Genomic DNA, 18,473 nt, shown 5'->3' with positions numbered 1-18,473 from the left:
AAATCTGTAGGCAGGTCAGGAAACAACAGTTAGAACTGGACATGGAACAACAGACTGGTTCCAAATAGGGAAAGGAGTACGTCAAGGCTGTATATTGTCACCCTGTTTATTTAACTTATATGCACAGTACATCATGAGAAACGCTGGGCTGGATGAAGCACAAGCTGGAATCAAGATTGCAGGAAGAAATATCAACAACCTCTGATATGCAGATGACCACCCTTATGGCAGAAAGTGAAGAACTAAAGAGCACATTGATGAAAGTGAAAGAGGAGAGTGAAAAAGTTGGCTTAAAACTCAATATTCAGAAAACTAAGATCATGGCATCTGGTCCTACCACTTTATGGCAAATAGATGGGCAAACAATGGAAACCATGACAGACTTCTTTTGGGCTCCAAAATCACTGCAGATGGTAACTGCTGCCATGAAATTAAAAGACGCTTGCTCCTTGGAAGAAAAGTTATGACCAACCTAGACAGCACATTAAAAAACAGAGACATTACTTTGCCAACAAAGGTCCATCTGTTCAGAGCTATGGTTTTTCCAGTAGTCATGTATGGATGTGAGAGCTGGACTATAAAGAAAGCTGAGTGCTGAAGAATTGATGCTTTTGAACTGTGGTGTTGAAGAAGACTCTTGAGAGTCCCTTGGACCACAAGAAGATCCAACCAATCCATCCTAAAGGAGATCAGTCCTGGGTGTTCGTTGGAAGGACTGATGTTGAAGCTGAAACTCCAATACTTTGGCCACCTCATGCAAAGAGTTGACTCATTGGAAAAGACCCTGAGGCTGGGAAAGATTGAAGGCAGGAGGAGAAGGGGACAACAGAGGTTGAGATGGTTGGGTGGCATCACCGACTCAAAGGACATGAGTTTGAGGAAGCTCCGGGAGTTGGTGAGGACAGGGAGGCCTTGCAGTCCACGCGGTCGCGAAGAGTCGGACACAGCTGAGCAACTGAATTGAACTGATAGCACACTACATGGTTGATCCCAATTCGTTCCTGCCCTGCAGTACTCCTGTATAAACATCCACTCTCCCAACAGAGTCTCCTAGTGTACATGAACACTCCTGACTGGCTTTGACCTAGGAGCCTGGCCGACATAATATAAGCAAAGGTGTAAAATGTGCCTCCATTATTTGGTTCTCCACTTGCCCTTCTGTCATCACCACAAAAGCAGCACACCCTCCAGTCTGGGTCCCAGAAAAAGTCATTTGGAGCGAAGTCTGAGCATCAGACCCATAGATCTAGAGCCTGTAGCCAATAGGCCTGGGCCAATTTTGTGGCTATCCTGAAATACACGTAGGAAGATCCTGAACAGGGCAGAACGAAACATGTACGTACATATCTAAATTACTGAATGCACTAATAATGCTAAGAGCATCTCTATTTGTCAGAAAAAGATGACAACATCCAAGACACATTTCCAAAAAACGTAGACTCAGCTGAAAACACAGAAACTAAATCTCATCACTAACATACCCACTAGTACATAAAGGAGAAAAGGAGGAGTCAAGCACTCCCATTCTGTTAGAAGTGCTGTTGTCCAAGAGAATAAACACTGTGCTTTCAGGGATCAAGTCAACTTTGAATTTTAAGTGCAGACCATTGCTGGACAATGCCTGGCATAGACAGAGCAAGATAAACAGCACGCTCACGTGTGATTTTAAGAGCGCAGGCGGGAATTCCAGGGCGGTCCAGAGGTTAGGACTTGGTGCTTTCACTACTGGGGTCCTGGGTTCAATCCCTAGTCAGGGAACTGAGATCCCTCAAGCCGCATGGCACACTCCCTTCCAAAAAGAAAGACCACAGGCCACCTCATTAAATGGGGCCACGGGAGCGCAATGATGGGCTGGCAAACAGTGAGCATGCAGACTAACCACCTGCAGAGTAACACAAGCCTTGGAAAACACTATCTGTAATTTTTTATTAGTAGTACAGCTCATTCTATGCTTACAAAAGCTACTATTTTTTCCTTCATTCTTACAATCTTACTATCATTTTACTCTGGCTCCTGTGGAATGGGAAATAAACACTTATGAGACCGCAGCGCATGGAAGTCCTACCTATTTCAGCCAACAGGACCTCCGCGGTATGCCTGTGAGCCGTCCCTTGATAAACAAGGCCGATGCCAACCACGGCAGCCACCTGGACATTGTGAGGAACATCAAGCTCTGTGGACGTTGGGGGCAGGAGAGCAGGAATGTGGATGCTAAGAAGCCGGGTAACTGACATATCCATGGTGCCTAGTTTAGCAGCAGCGACACCAAGAAGCAGTCCAATGCTTGTCATCTCATGACCCTAAGACAGAAAAGAGAATGAGATATAAGTCACTACCAAAACAAATATGCAACTTTCATAAAATACTTTCTGCCAGTAATTTTATTAAGTACTTTTATGTGACAGGCACAATGAGAGGCTCCAAGAATACATAAGCAAAGTAAATAGAAATGGTCCTTGTTCTCATGAAGTTAGTGCCCTTGGGGGAGAAAATGTGTTAAGCTAAAAAATATATATTATTAAAAACTCATTTAATGAAAAAGTAAAGATTACATGAATATTTTAACAGAGCCTAATTTATTTTAATTGAAGTACAGTCAATTCAGTGTTGTGCCTAATCTCTGATGTACAGCAAAGTGACTCAGTTATACACATATATACATTCTTTTTTATATTCTTTTCCATTATGGCTATGTCACAAAACTGGATATAGTTCCCTGTGCTACACAGTAGGACCTTGTTGTTTATCTTATAACTGTAACAGTTTGCATCTACCAGCCCCAAACTCCCCGTCCATCTCTCTCCTTCCCCCTTTCCCCCTTGGCAACCACAAGTCTGTTGTCTATGTCTGTGAGTCTAATTCTAACAGAGCCTAATTTAGATGAAGAGGAACCCGGGTATCACTAGAAATCTCTAAATAGTAAACTTACAATAGAATGAGTACAAATTAGCCAAGAAAAGTGGCAAAAGTTGGGGGATGGGTGTCACTGAGATTTAGAAAGTAAGAGAAAATGATGTCAGGTGAGGGAATATATGCAGATAATGCCAAGATGGTTCAAAAATAATGATGCTCACATGACAAGTGTGTCAAGACAATTCAATGGGAAGAGTTTTTTTCATAAAAAGGTGCTGTGTGTAGAGCCACTTGCAAAAGAATGAAATTTCATTTAGTGAAATTCCTTACATTAAACATAAACTTCAAGATGTAAATAAAAGTAAAAAACTCTTAAAAAGCACAAGTGTAAATCTGCGTAACAAGTATACACCCAAGTGACCTTGGGTTAAGCAATAACTGATTAGACAAGACACCAAATGCACAGCAACCAAAGAAGAAATAGATGAGTTGTTGTTGCCACTGTCTAGTCGCTAAGACATATCCGACTCTGTGACCCTACGGACTGTAGCCCGCCAGGCTCCTCTGGCCGTGGGATTCTCCAGGCAGGAATACTAGAGTGGGTTGCCATTTCCTCCTCCAGGGGATGTTCCCGATCCAAGGATCAAACCCACATCTCTTGCATCTCCTGCACTGGCAGGCAGATTCTTAACCAACTGTGCCACCTGGGAAGCCTAGATGAACCAGATTTCATCAAATTAAAAGCTTTCGTGCTTCAAAGACACTATCAGAAAATGAAAAGACAACCCAAGAGACAGCACAATGGGAGAAAATTTTGCAAATCATGTACCTGTTAATGGTCTGGTATCCAGAACACATAAGGAACTCTTATAACTCAACCAATTAAAACTAAGCAAAGGATTTGAATAGACATTAGTCAAAAGACAACATATAAATGACCAATGAGCACATATAAAGATGTTCAATATCATTAGCCATCAGGGAAATAAATGCAAACCAAAACCACAATGAAATATTACTTCACACCTACTGAGGTGACTAAAATTAAAATGACAGATAACAAGTGTTGGCAAGAACGGACAGAAATTGGAACCCTTATGTATTGCTTGTGGGATTATAAAACGATGCAGCCACCCTGGAAAACAGTTTGGTAGTTCTTAAAAAATTTTAAAAGAGTTACCAAATGACTCAGCAATTCTACTCCTAGAAATATACCGAAGAAAAACGAAAACATTCATCCACACAAAATGTTCATAGTAGTATTACAGATAACAGTCAAAAAGCAGAACAAACTCAAATATCCATCAACTGATGGATGGAAAATAAAGTCTATCCATACAATGAATATCTACTCAGCAATAAAAAGGAATGATGAGCTAATGCATGGTATTAATATAACATGGACAAACTTGAAAAGCATTACAGTAAGCAAAAGAAGCCTGCCATAGGAGACCACCTGTTTGGTTTCATTTATATGAAAGGTCCATACTGGCAAATCCACAGAGACAAGAAGTAGATGAGCAGTTTGTCAGGCTGGAGGGAGAGGGGAACAGCTGACTGCTACGAGGTAGGGGGTTCCTTCACGGGGTGACGAAGATGTTCTAAACTTAACAGTAGTGATGGATGCACAACAACAATGCGAATATAATAAAAACCACTCGTTTTAGGCCACGAGAGAGTCTGGTTTGCAGAGGAGCTAAAACAGTCAAGCCCTACGGTTGGAGTGTGAAGAGCAAAGGAAAGAAATGCACAGAGTAGGTTGGAGAAGTGAGTAGGATCACACAGGTCCCAAAAGGCACACTAAGAGCAACGGAAGATCACTAAACAGTTTGAGCAGGAAAGTGATCTGTTCCAATTTACGCTTTAGAAGGATTTCTCTGCCTGCTGAGAAGAATGCACTTAGAGGGACATGACTGAAGAAGAGCGCACAGGACCCTGAAGAGCTACTGTAACAGCCCTGGGGGAGGAGCAAGGCCAGGAGCCAGCAGCACGAGTTCTCACTTTGGTTAGGTAGTCGTGGATATTGAGAGTAGCCAGCTTGGTAAGGTGCCCGTTAAGGCCCAGGGCCATGAGAAAGCCAGCATACTCATTGGCTAGCTCAGCATGCTTGGGCTTATTGTAGACGATCCAGGCCGAGTCGATCTGGGAGGCAGGGGCTATCTTCAGGCCCGCAGCCACGCCATTGTGGAAGCTGGCCCAGCTGGTCATGTTGGGGGGCACGTCGATATTCCCACTGTTCAAGTCCACTGTCGTGTTCCGAGGAGGGGCCCGCCCTAGTCAAACAAAATGTAAAACAGAGAGTGAAAATTCAGAAAATCAAAATTGTTACACTGATTTCTGAGAACAAAGATCACTTTGCTGCATTCAAAACCCTTAGCCCCATAATATCTGGGGCTACATGAATAATAATTTCAATATGAAATTGATAACAATGATAATAATTTCAAATGTACCATCCTATTTTTCTCTTCCTCTCTAGACGTTAAGAAAACATGGTATTTTCAAAAAGACAAAGACCTTTACAAATGTGCTCTATCTCTTATGTATATGCTAAGTCACTTCAGTCGTGTCCGACTCTGTGCAACCCCAGAGACGGCAGCCCACCAGGCTCCCCCATCCCTGGGATTCTCCAGGCAAGAACACTGGAGTGGGTTGCCATTTCCTCCTCAAATGCATGAAAGTGAAAAGTGAAAGTGAAGTCACTCGGTCGTGTCCGACTTTTCGCGACCCCATGGACTGCAGCCTACCAGACTCCTCCGTCCATGGGATTTTCCAGGCAAGATGTCTCTCTATATATAGAAATCTAATTATATGCTTTTGGTAAAAATTCCAAATTGCATTCAAAGATACCTATATATAAAAACATCATTTTATACACTTGAGTCACCCTGTGAATCAGAAAAGAGTATTCACTAAATTTAAATCTATGGTCAACTTACTAAAGAGCACAAAAACTGTTCATAATGCTAGGCTCTCTATGAATTCCTTTTCTTGAGTGTTTTGATTCTAATCTACACTGTGTACTTGCAAATACTGAATTCTCTGTATATTTTTAATGTTCTATAATAGCTTAAGTCATGGATGAATAGTTAAAATAAATATTCTAAACACTGCACAAAGTTATACAGTTCACTAGAGGTTTCAAACATGTTCTGAAAGTTATGTAAATTTTAATTAGATGCACAGTGTCTTATTTATAAAAGTTTATATACACATACATACACATACAAAGACACAGCATAAAATAAAATATATTTGCATTCTCCATTTGCTTTCTGTACCTAAGAGCTAACTCAAATGCTGGTCTGTGAGAGTACCACATTGGTGACAAGTTCATGACAGACACTTTTACTTTCTCAAAAAGGGCAGAGAGATTAATAATGAAACAGCAAGTAAAATTTCTAAAATGACAGTTCATCACACGCATAAGACACAATACTGATAATGCAAAAAGAACTCCACTAAACATATAATTAATAGTTTTCCTTTCTTACTGACCCAGAGTTTAACATACCAGTTAAATTCAGCTTAGGAATAGGCAACGGTTCTGTTGGAACAGGATGGTATGAAAACAAGGTGAACATTCCTCGTCCTACTGGGAGAGCCATAGTCCGCTGACACAACTGGAGCAATCTATAATTAAAATTAAAGCCATCATGTGAAAAAAAAATTTAAACAGACAAACTGGAATGTAATCTGTAGTGAATATTTTAAAAGCAGCAGTGCTGTGAAAGATGAAGCCACATCAAAGTAAATCCCTACAAAGATGTGGGTCAATCATCTGAACATGGTTATTCTTTTTCATACTCTGACTCCCATTAGAGGGCTTCCTCTATGGCTTAGCAGGGAAAGAATCCTCCTGCCAATGAAAGGAGAGGCAGGTTCAATCCCTGGGCCGGGAAGATCCCCTGGAGGAAGGCATGGCAACCCACTCCAGTATTCCTGCCTGGAGAATCCCATGGACAGAGGAGCCTGGTGGGCTACAACCAAAGGGCTGCAAACAGCTGGATACAACTGAGCAACTAAGTACACATGCACTCCCATTAGAAACTCTAAGAGGGAGACACGTTCCTTCTGTTTCATATTCACTTTGAATTAAAACCAGCTTTCTATAAACGAAGCCAACTCTCCCTAAGTATTCAAAAAGAAAAACCTAAAATTCTTCTTTAAATAATGCTAACACTCTCAGAGGCAAACACAGGATTTGTCGGGTTTCCTAACTGTGCTATTGCCAGTTTAGCTGGGACCCTCCTCTCATCCTTTTTGTGAACACAGCCCTACTGCCACCTCCAAGGCCTGCACACAGGAGAAAAAAAACTCCTTGTTTTGGAGGTGAATGGATTTCATGGTGTCCCCTGAACATGAAGTCATTTCATCTACTCGATGGCCAGGATTTATGGAACTAATAGCACTATGTCAACTACGTTCAAGGTTAAAATAGCTTCTACAGGCTACGTTTTTGTTTAGTCACTCTTGTTTATCTCACTCTTTTAGGACTGAAGCCCTGCCAGGCTCTTTTGTCCAAGGGATTTCCCAGGCAAGAATACTGGAGTGGGTTGCCATTTCCTTTTCCAGGCTATACTTTGAAACTAATCTACTACTTTTTAACTTGCTTCTATGTTAAAATAAGTGGCATCAAACAGAAATTGTGGAAGTAGGAGCATTTATATCCAGGAAATACTACATGCTAAATCTGAAGACACAGAAATATCCTTTCTGAGGCTAACAAGAAGCTAAAACTGTCTCTGCAGACAAAGCTATTCACAGGCATGCTCTCTCCCTTATTGTAAATATATATACCTGCTTTTCTCATTCACTGGGGAGGAACACTTCACTGTATTAAGATGACTCTTTACGAGAACACTGCCCCACAGTAATTTGTAATCAGGAAAATTCAGAATTAGGCCAGAATGCTACATCCCATAACATTTTTAGCAGAAACAGAATACATAATCCACAAAATTATAATAATGAAAACAAAACCAGTATACCCCTTCCATTTAAGATGCAGCTGATTTTAAGATGCCTCACTATTTCATGAGGTTCTAAGAAAGAAAAAGCACTGCCAACTAAACCGTAACACCTACAGACACCCACAGACTGACAGATAATCTGATTTCAGAAATGTGAAAAGGTTAAAAAAAAAGATCAGCATCATAAAATCAATGACCTCGGATAACAAAAATGCCTGACGGCACTGAGCTCCACGATGTGCCCAGCAGTGCTCTAAGCACTAGGCACAAACAGCCCACTTGATTCCTGAGCAGCCCTGTGAGGTGTGAATGAATGCTACCGTCGTGCCTGTTCTTCCAGCTGAACAAACTGCGGCAGCATTCAGTAATTTTTACTTAAATTCCGGCAGCTGATGTTTGCCTTCACCTGTTCTCCTTCTCCTCGATGAACTCGTGGTCACTGAGCTCTGGGTACTGCACCACATTGACGCGGACAGGATGTGCACTCTGGAGAAGCCTTCGCACGTCCTGCACCCGTAAGTCTTCACTCCATATTAGCGACATCACCTCCTGATTCATGTCATTCATGCCATCATCCTCCTCCTCTGTTTCTGTTCCTGAAGGAACATCTGATGAGAGCACCTGAGTAACAGACTTGGTTGTAATACTAACTTAAAAACCAACCAACACGCATTTGTTGAACATAAGAACGCACAGGGCGAGGTACGAAGTCTACATCAACACAAACAAAAAGCATACGCCAAAGCAGGGCTGGCCCAGGTTCCCCGGGCATACGGGGCTCCTACCTAGAAATCTTTAATTGTATTGCCTACTTGGAAAGATTCTTTACTCAGCCAAGGGGAAAGCTTTCAACTTAGAGTAATAGTCAGGAGGCTGATCCCACAGAAAGGAATATTCTAAATAAATTATAAAAATCAAACTATATTCTAAATATTCTGAAGAGGAAACATATTACTGGCAACAGAAGATTAACTCCACACAATGTTACTAAAGAACTGACACCAATTTAAATACTGTCTTTAATTAGCAGAAGAAAACCACCTGGAAAGGTATCAACCAAGGGCTGGAGGAGGTCCGACTAACACTTTCTCACTTCCGTGCTTTAAACAGAATGGATCATGGTTGGTTTTCCCTTTTCTTTTTTTGTCCTAAGTATGTTCCAAGTATGTTTCTTAAAAGGAAAGGAATTAAATGCAACAAAACAAGTGAGGAGAGTTAACTGCCTGCTTATCATTCTGTCCTCATAAGCTCAGCATGTGCTTTAACTTCCCAGGCCAAATGATTCAATCAGACTTCAGAACAGAAGAAATAGCAGAAATCTTGTTTTCTCTCAGTTTTCTACTCCTTTCACAAAATATTAATTCCTAGATGAAAGGCTAAAATCTTGCAACATTTAATGTGGAAGCAACATTAACCAGGAAAAAGAATACTGGAAGATATGACTAAAAATCAGTCTGACTTTAGATGCTAAAAATTTATTATAATTTCTATGGAATATCTAATTTTAAAAGAAACTATATTCCAATTGGTGAGTCAGCAATAAAATATAGACCCAAACAGCTGATAAATTTGAGACGAGTTACAAAATGTAACCTCAAGTAACTGAACAAACTGAATTTAGCCAGAATTACTTAAAAGGACATATAAATACAGATAAACGATTATCAGTATCATTTGGCTTTAAGGCTAATGATGGTCTCATTCATAGTAACAAAAGAGGTCTAAATGCTAACAACTTAATCTTGGTTGAGGGAAAGATAATCATATTATTAACAAAAAAATTTTGGTTTTCTGTTTAAAATAAGACAAACACTAATTCACCTAAAACTTCTTACTTAAGTGCAGATTAAAAGATAGATGTGGGCTTCCCTGGCAGTTCAGTGGTAAAGAATCTGCCAGCCAATGCAGGAGATATGGATTCAATCACTGGGAAGGGACAAACCCCTGGAGTAGGAAATGGCAACCCACTCCAGTGTTCTTGCCTGGAGAATCCCATGGACAGAGGAGCCTTGTGGACTACAGTCCATGGGGTCGCCAACTCAACAGCAAGTTAGCAACTAAAGAGCAGCAGCAGTTAATTACTAACGTGGTACAAGCAGGGAATCAGTCATGGAAGCTGTCTACTGACTCAACACTTGTCCTGACTCAAGGCAACGAAAGGTGCAGGTAAGAGAGAGCGTTCACAAACCTATTTCCAAGTTCAATCTACAGTGAATACAATTTACCCTGTTTAAAGCATATCTATCTAGCATATGATAAAAGATCATCTGATACATACACCTGCAAAAATTCTTAAAGGAAAATGGAGGGAGGCTCTACTCTAAGTCTACTGAGGCTAAAACTGAACATGGACTTTCCTGATACTCACAGATTTTCCTTTGGGCAAGTTTCCTTCGCAGGCCTGCTTGGAAAGATCCTGACGTCCAATCAAGAGGCAGACAGCTTCCGGCCAGTCTGAAGCAGGCTGCTCCCGACAGTGATAAATCGCATCTCGGATGGGAAGAGCTATTCCAAAGGGAAGCGTTTCCAAGTCTCTTAAAGTGAAACCTTGTGACGGAGGGAAAAGAGAAAATTCTTCAGTCAGACTTAACCACTGTCCCAATCCTCCGAATAAAGTTAGTAAACTCTACCCTAACAAATAGCAAGAAACCAATTGTATTCATTCTGCTACCAGACCAGCATCTTGACATGAGTATTCTTTAGGGGGGAAAAAAATTCCTAAAGACTTTGAAGAAAAAAGCATAAACAATCCAAGAGGAAAATCAAAGGACAAAAAGACACTTCCCTAAGAGGAAACACAAATGGTCAATAAACATACGAAAAGATGCTCTGTCCAATGAGTGATCAGGGAGATGCAAAGTAAAACCACAAGGAAATGAAAATTCATACTCATCTAACAGACATATATAGAGTCAATCAATACTGCTGCTGCTGCTAAGTCGCTTCAGTCGTGTCCGACTCTGTGCGACCCCAGAGACGGCAGCCCACCAGGCTCCCCCGTCCCTGGTATTCTCCAGGCAAGAACACTGGAGTGGGTTGCCATTTCCTTCTCCAATGCATGAAAGTGAAAAGTGAAAGGGAAGTCGCTCAGTCGTGTCTGACTCTTAGTGACCCCATGGACTGCAGCCTACCAGGCTCCTCCGTCCATGGGGTTTTCCAGGCAAGAGTACTGGAGTGGGGTGCCATCGCCTTCAATATTAAGTGTTGGCAACTACACAGAGCAACAGTAATTGTCTTCCACAGAGGATGGTGGTGTATACGGGACCAACCACCTTGGAAAACACAGGTATAGTCAGGTTCACCCTTACAGCCCGTCAGTAGCCATACAGAAACTCGCGCCCAGGGAACAAGGACATAAGCATTAAAATATTCATTAGCAATCGTTCATTATGGCAAAAAATGGTAAGTCAGGAAAGAGTCCAGTTTCCATCATCAACAGAACAGATAAATAAGTCGTGATATATCCAAGCCGTAGATTATATAGCAGTGAAAATGAATGAATGACCTTCTGCTACGTGAGTCAACATGGATGAATCTGTAAATAATATTGAGGAAAATAAGGTAGTAAAAAACATATATCTACACTGAGCTACATAAAGTTAAAAAACATACAATACTAAGTAATATATGAAGGTGATAAAAACAAATGGCAGACGGTAACACAAAATTTAGGATGGGTGCTGCATCAATGGTTACCTGTAGCAGTAAGGCGTGTGAGAGAAGGACATACAGGACGAGACCCGCAGGGCTTTCTACTACACTGACAATGCTTTATTTCTAATAGTGGGCGACCAGGACATCACTGCTCATTTCACTATGATTCTCTAAACACATTTCATATACTGTCCTGTATATATACCATATTTCATTTAAAAATTTTTCACAGCCTCAGGTTTTTTCTGAAACTATTTTCTAAATTTTATAATATTTTACAGTATTTATTAACATAGAAAATTGGTTAATTACAGAGGTAAAAATGTTACCTTATTTGAGAATGACAGTTATACTAAATGCTATGTAATATACAAATGAATAGAACTCATCCAATATTTTTCAGCATAAGTATCTTATTGGTAATACTACATGACAATTACTGGAATTTTCAAGGAAGCATAACAAAAAAGAAGAGTGAAAAACTCAAGTCATTTAGAATATTCTCTAAATAAGAATTCAGAAACCTCTTGTAATATTCATTAAAGCACTACTTTCAACATACTATTTTATAACATCCTCATTTTTTATGTTTTCATATTGTTAATATTTTTGAAACATTTTAGTTCATTTTTATAGAAAGTTTTGGTAGTTTACTCAGCTTAAAACCCAAAGGCACAATCTTTAGGAAGAGAGAATAAACTCTTTGCCTTCCTTTCCCTTGTCCCAGGTGAATCTGCCTCTTGGTGCATAAAATCCCTGGCCTGTATCATTCAAAAGCATACTTTAAGATATACACACATTACTTCTAGATTTTGCCAGAAATAATCATTTCTGGTATCTGAGTATTTAACAGCTTCAAATCTGAATGTGTAGTGATTAGCATTCTCCATTCTGGGGCCACTCTACAAAGCCACAGCCTCTACTGGTCTCAGAGGAAAGACAAAGATTTTCCACCCACCAAAGGAGAAAAGGCTGGTACCCAAGATATTAGTAGAGGGAAGCTGTGAGACCGTCAGGCAAAGAAAGGGTGGCTCAGGAGGCCATCATCTCAACCCTGTGGGATCCTGCTGTAGAGCCAGAGGCCCTGCCTTCTCATGCCTCCCAGCTCTAGCGAGCTCTGAGGACACAGGGCCTGGTTAGGAAGAGCAGTCCAAGGAAGGGATTTCAAAGACACATGAAAGGTAACAAAGAAGACCTTACCTACATTAGTCATCCAGACAACTAATCTCTCACCCAGGCTAGAAACCGACGCAGAATGCCTGAAACTAAACCTGCAAGAGAACAAACACGAGGCTGTTAGACATGAAGTCGTGAAACAGACAGTGTAAAAGTACAAACTGAATAAAAGTCACCTGCTCTCCTCTTGTTCTGCTTGTGGCTTCGGGGGAGCTAAAACAGAACAAAACTTTATTTTGATAGTTATCCTGGTAAAGAAAGCAGGCAACATATAGAAGACATTTGGAAAGAAAAATTACAGATAAAGAACTCCTAAAAAACAATAAAATAAGCAGTACTCTGGCAGGTTGGAAAATATAATCATTTCCCTGGGGCTAAAACAGCCCTTTTTAGACAAATTGAAAATGTAGTTTGTCAGATTTTAAGTAATCTTGGTCTCTGAAAGTGAACTGTGGACTCAAGACTAGAACTGTGCGATTTTGTCACCTCTAAAATGAAGCAAGACACGGCACCTGAAGTACACTTAGAAAAGTTTTAATTTTTTTCTTTCAACTCTGATACCGACATCTATAAAAATTTGTTTGGGGAAGCCTAATGTTAGACAGACTTACCTATACTTATTCTGGATAAATACTGTGAGGATTCATCAGAAAGAGAGCTTTCGTCACCAAGTATGTAGAGTGCAATACTCTGCATAAGGAGAAACTTAACATTATTTTTTAAACTCTTGAGGCATAAGCACAGACAGGAAAATTAGCCCATTTTAGATACAGAGCTCTGTGTTTTGACAAACGTTATACAATCATATAACCACAGTCAGGACACAGAATGCTTGCATCACACCAGAAAGTGCCCTTGGGAATTACTGGGAATAAATAACGCATCTTTTTTCTCTTCCTGTATTTTGCTTCTTGTTCAATATCATGCAAATGGAGTCACAGAACATGTTGCCTTCTGTGTCCTATTTCATTAACTCAGCAGTTCTGTGAGATTCATCCACATTACTGTGTGTATCAGCAGTTTCTTTCTTTTCACTGCTGAGGGGTATTCCATTAGAAATATGTACCAACCTCTGCGTATCTACTTACAAACTGATTGACATTTGGGTCATTTGTGTTGAGTGGATGCTGAGTCCTTTCAGTCATGTCTGACTCTTTGTGACCCTAGGGACTGTACCCCACAAGGTTCCTCTGTCCATGGGATTCTCCAAGCAAGAATACTGGAGTGGTTGCCATTTCCTCCTCCAGGGGATCATCCCGACCTAGGGATTGAACCTAGGTCTCTCAGGTATCCTGCACTGGCAGGGGGGCTCTTTACCACTAGCGCCCCAACTTGGAGTGAGGTAAACCCTAACTCTCTACTCCTCTAGGCCCTTCTCCACTTCAGCCTTCAAAGTTCTTTGAGTGTTTGCTATTACCACTAAGATCTGCACCTACAGCTTTTTTTTGGAAAGAAAGTGGCAGCACGATCGTATCAAAATCTCAGCACAATGCTGGAGGGTCTTCAAGTCCTAACTCTAAACCAGTATAGACACTACAAACGATAGGCTCCTGAAAGTCGCTGACATCGTATCTAAGAAAGGTATGATATAACACGAATATTTGTAAGTTGACTAGTGTAAGCTGGACACGGAACGCCTTTGGCTTATTCATATATCTCTGGCTCCCTCTTGGGTAGCTATAACACTGAGTCTACCCCATTTTAGCGGAGTTGTACAGAACCAACGTATCTGGTGAATTCACCTAAATGTTTCCACATAAGCGTCAAGGAATGAAAAAGTATTGCGCTGCTCTTAATACACTGTGAATGGACTGACTGCCACTGAATCGTACACTTAAAAACAATTAAAATAATATTATGTTATATATATTTTATCATTTTTTTTTTAAAAAAACCAGAATCACCATTCTGCATGTCTATTTCAGAGCCGTGGCAGGTACTGAAGCCTTTCTCAACATGAAGGAAGCAGAACGTAGAGTACAGGAGGAGCAGGTGGGGAGCAAGAACATTTACCTAGTCCAGTGATATATGAGACAGGAGACAAAAGATCTGGTTCTCCTATAAGCCTGGGAAAGCCCCATCTCAAGAAAGGTCCACAGAAGACCTCTCGGCAGGCTACTCCAGTATAAGGGGACCAAGGGACGTTATTGTGAAGGAACTTACCTTTATCGACACCCTTTGGTTCTATCTGAATCAGCTCTGATCTTGGATTAACTATGTATTAATAACGTTGGGTTAATTTTTTTAAATAAAAATTATTTCTTTAAAAAAATTTCAAGTAGGATTTTTTGTAGCTATGGACAAGCCAATTGTAAAATTTAAAGGAAAAGGCAAAGGAATTAAAATAGCTAGAATAATTTTTAAAAAGGAAAGTAATGGAAGGAAGAGTCACACTAACCAATTTTAAGACTGACTATAAAGCTACAGTAATCAAGAGTGTGTGGACCACAACATAGACCAATGGACTAGAATAAAAAGTCCAGAGACAGACCTACAAATATGTCAACTTATTTCTGAAAAAGGGCAAAAGAGAAACAATAGTGTTCCCAACAATTGATGTTAAAAAAAAACTGATCATTCAAATGGAATAAAAATTTCAACATAAACCTCACATCTGATTTTAAAAAAATTAACAAAATGGATCGTGGATCTAAATATAAAACTGTAAAATTTCTGGACAAAAACAGAAGAAAATCTTCCTGATTTGGATAATGAGTTCATAGACATGACACCAAATGCACTATCCATACAGAAAAAAGTGGATAAACTGGCTGGATAAAAATTAAACATCTGTGCTCCACAAAGGAAGCGTTAAGAGAACAACAGGACATGACAAACCACAGGAGAAAATACTTCAAACCCATGTATCTGACAAAACCTCCTATGTAGGCACATTCAAAATATCACTAGCCATTAAGAAAATGCAAATTTAAACCACAATAAGTTATTACTGCACATCTATAATGAGAAAATTTACAAATCACGACAATACCAAACACTGACCAGAATGCATGCAGGGAAATTGGAACGCTCACACACTGATGGTGGAAATACAGATACATGAAATTAATGAATGCTTCCTTCTTGGAAGAAAAGCTATGACAAACGTAGACAGTGTATTAAAAAGCAGACACATTACTTTGCCAACAAAGGTCGTATAGTCAAAGCTATGGTTTTTCCATTAGTAATGTACAGCTGTGAAAGTCTGACGATAAAGAAGGCTGAGCACCAAAGAAACGATGCTTTTGAATTGTGGTGATGGATAAGACTTTTGAGAGTGCCTTGGACTGCAAGAAGGTCCAACCAGTCAATCCTAAAGGAAATCAACCCTGAATATTCATTGGAAGGACTGATGCTGAAGCTGAAGATCCCATACTTTGGCCACCTGATGCAAAGAGCCAATTCACTGGAAGAGACTCTGATGCTGGGAAGAAGGCAAAAGGAGAAGAGGGTGGCAGAGGATAAGATGGTTAGATAGCATCGCTGACTCAATGGACATGAATTTGAGCAAACTCTGGGAGACATTGAAAGACAGAGGAGCCTGGCCTGCTGCAGTCCATGGGGTCGCAAATAGTTGGACACAACTTGGCAACTGAACAACAATGACAATAACAGAGACTCTGAAAAAAAGCTTACAGTTTCTTAAATATATTAAACTTATATATACTTGCTATATGGCCATCAATCCCACCTCTGGGTACCTACCCTAGAGAAATGAAAACTTTTGTTCACACAGAAACCTAGACTTGAATGTCTACAGCAGCTGTATTCATAACTGCTTAAAAACTGGAGTCAACTCAAGTATGTTCAGTGGATGAATGGATAAAGCAATGGGATATATATATCTATACAATGTATAGCCAACACTCAGCAATTAAGTGCAATGAACTGCTGCTACAGCAATACTTGAATGAGTCTCAAAAGCAGGAGGGAATTTTCTGAGAGGGTTGATAGAACCATTCTGAATTCTAATTATGGGAGGGATTACATGAACTCAACATTTATTGAAATCCACAGAGCAATACACAAAATGGGGGGGGGGGGGTAATTTTTCTATATGATAATTTTTTACATTACATTGAAAGTTAAAAAGAAAAAAACAAACAAGTTTGGCAACACACTGAATACATACCAAGACTACAAGTCTGCCACGTTCACATATTCCGGGGAGGTAAGGATAGGGGGGCACTCCTTCCCCCTTCAGACAGGAGCTCACCCACTGATAAATACTAGGTGGCTCAGGAGTGAAAAATGACGGGTACTGCATAGATCCCGTTTGACCTTCAGAAAAAGATGCAAGAATACACTAAAACTATACTGTTTTAATTCAGAGGAAAGATAATCAACAATGCCTGTCATTTGAAAACAATCAGAGTAACATTTTTTCCATATTCTCCAAAATGCTTCATGTTTCCTGCCACAGTAAGTATCTGATTACATATGTGGAATTTAACTTATATTTTATCCGATCCTGGATGGAAATTTAGCAAATTCTTATGTTCAAGGCATATAAAGAATGTCACCAAAATTTTCTGCCCTAACTCTAATGATGAGAAAAGACAAGACATCCAGAATTCTGCTCTGTTTTAACAACTGGGCCCCAATCTAGAGTCCGTTTAACTCAGGGTCTAAGACAATACAATGGTTATGAAACTGTTCTGTATCTGTACTGTTCAATACGGCAAACACCAGCCCCATATGACCGCTGAGCACTTGCAATGTGGCCAGGGCAACTGAGGAAATGAATTTTTAGTTTAATTAACTAAAATAGCACACAGTGGGTGGTTACTAACTGGACCACAAAGGATAGCAAAGCATCCTTGGCACTGGAAGCTCTAAGCTTTTGCAAGGCAGAACCTTGGGGATGAGTAAAATCCACCCCCAAACCCCCCACACTGAAGAAGCTATGGCTTACTGCAAGTCAGAGATCAAACACTACAAACTAAAATCTGCCTGGTGGAAAGACACTACCCCTGATTTAGAGGTTAACAGTAAGAAATATATCCTCTGCTATTTACCAAGAAAAACACAAGCAAAGGTCAGTACACTGTTGAGAAAACTCTTTAATAGCAAAACACTTACCTTGGTCAATCGCACACACCTGTCCAGTGGTTCTGACAAGTGCTGGGTAGTCTCTATAGTAATGATCTATGTAAGGCTCCAATTTTAGGTCCCTAAAACAATGGAACATATAAAAGGAATTAACAAGCAAGGTATTATGGCATTCTCCTCCCAAACAGTTAACAAGACTCATCAGTTGACCTTTTTAATTTAAAACATTTACTTAGGAGAAAGAAGACAACCACAATCTAGAGTCTCTGTATTTTATTTCTGGACTTTAAAGTGCCTAGTATGACAAATGCAACCAAAAGTCCTTCTGCTAGATTAATTTTGAGGGTAAAATTACTGGGAAATCTGTGGTCCAATTTCTCCTCTGTTAATTTATTAGCTGTGTGACCTTCAGGAAGTCAACTTTCTGAATCTCAGTAATTTTTCTTCTAGAAAATGGTGAAACACCAGTCAACTCACCCTCAAGCTTTTAAGATTAAATAATATGTATGAGAAATACCTTATAAAGTATAAAACATTATACCAATTTTACCTATTTCGAAGAGCCATGATTAGGGTTTGAAAATCATTTCATTACAAAAGTATCTTCCTCAAAGTAATGCCTTGTCATTAAGAGACACTAACCATCAATTAAAACTGCTGTGTCTCAGAAAAGAATTTCAGTATCTCAAGGAAAGTAACATAAATCAGAAAATATACTACAACCTTAACTCAGAGGTTGGCATTTTAATTCAAACTTAACTTTAT

At 39.9% G+C, this 18,473-nt stretch overlaps 1 protein-coding gene across 2 annotated transcripts in view; it reads right to left on the bottom strand.

The window, feature by feature from the left end:
- The window catches only part of ANAPC1 (anaphase promoting complex subunit 1), a 99,157-nt gene that overhangs the window by 41,058 nt on the left and 39,626 nt on the right, over nt 1–18,473 (bottom strand). For both annotated transcript variants that reach the window (XM_055539294.1, XM_055539293.1), the window contains exons 20-29: nt 17,739–17,830; nt 16,789–16,937; nt 13,268–13,346; nt 12,833–12,869; nt 12,681–12,751; nt 10,195–10,373; nt 8,233–8,447; nt 6,368–6,486; nt 4,855–5,126; nt 2,066–2,300 (exon numbers count right to left, since the gene is read on the bottom strand). In XM_055539294.1, coding sequence (XP_055395269.1) covers nt 2,066–2,300; nt 4,855–5,126; nt 6,368–6,486; nt 8,233–8,447; nt 10,195–10,373; nt 12,681–12,751; nt 12,833–12,869; nt 13,268–13,346; nt 16,789–16,937; nt 17,739–17,830 — 1,448 coding nt within the window. The remainder of the gene's footprint in view (nt 1–2,065; nt 2,301–4,854; nt 5,127–6,367; nt 6,487–8,232; nt 8,448–10,194; nt 10,374–12,680; nt 12,752–12,832; nt 12,870–13,267; nt 13,347–16,788; nt 16,938–17,738; nt 17,831–18,473) is intronic.

The sequence above is a fragment of the Bubalus kerabau genome, chromosome 11 (genome assembly GCF_029407905.1).
Source record: "Bubalus kerabau isolate K-KA32 ecotype Philippines breed swamp buffalo chromosome 11, PCC_UOA_SB_1v2, whole genome shotgun sequence".
In the NCBI taxonomy this organism is placed as follows: domain Eukaryota; kingdom Metazoa; phylum Chordata; class Mammalia; order Artiodactyla; family Bovidae; genus Bubalus; species Bubalus kerabau.
This window is presented reverse-complemented; position numbering and strand designations above follow the sequence as displayed.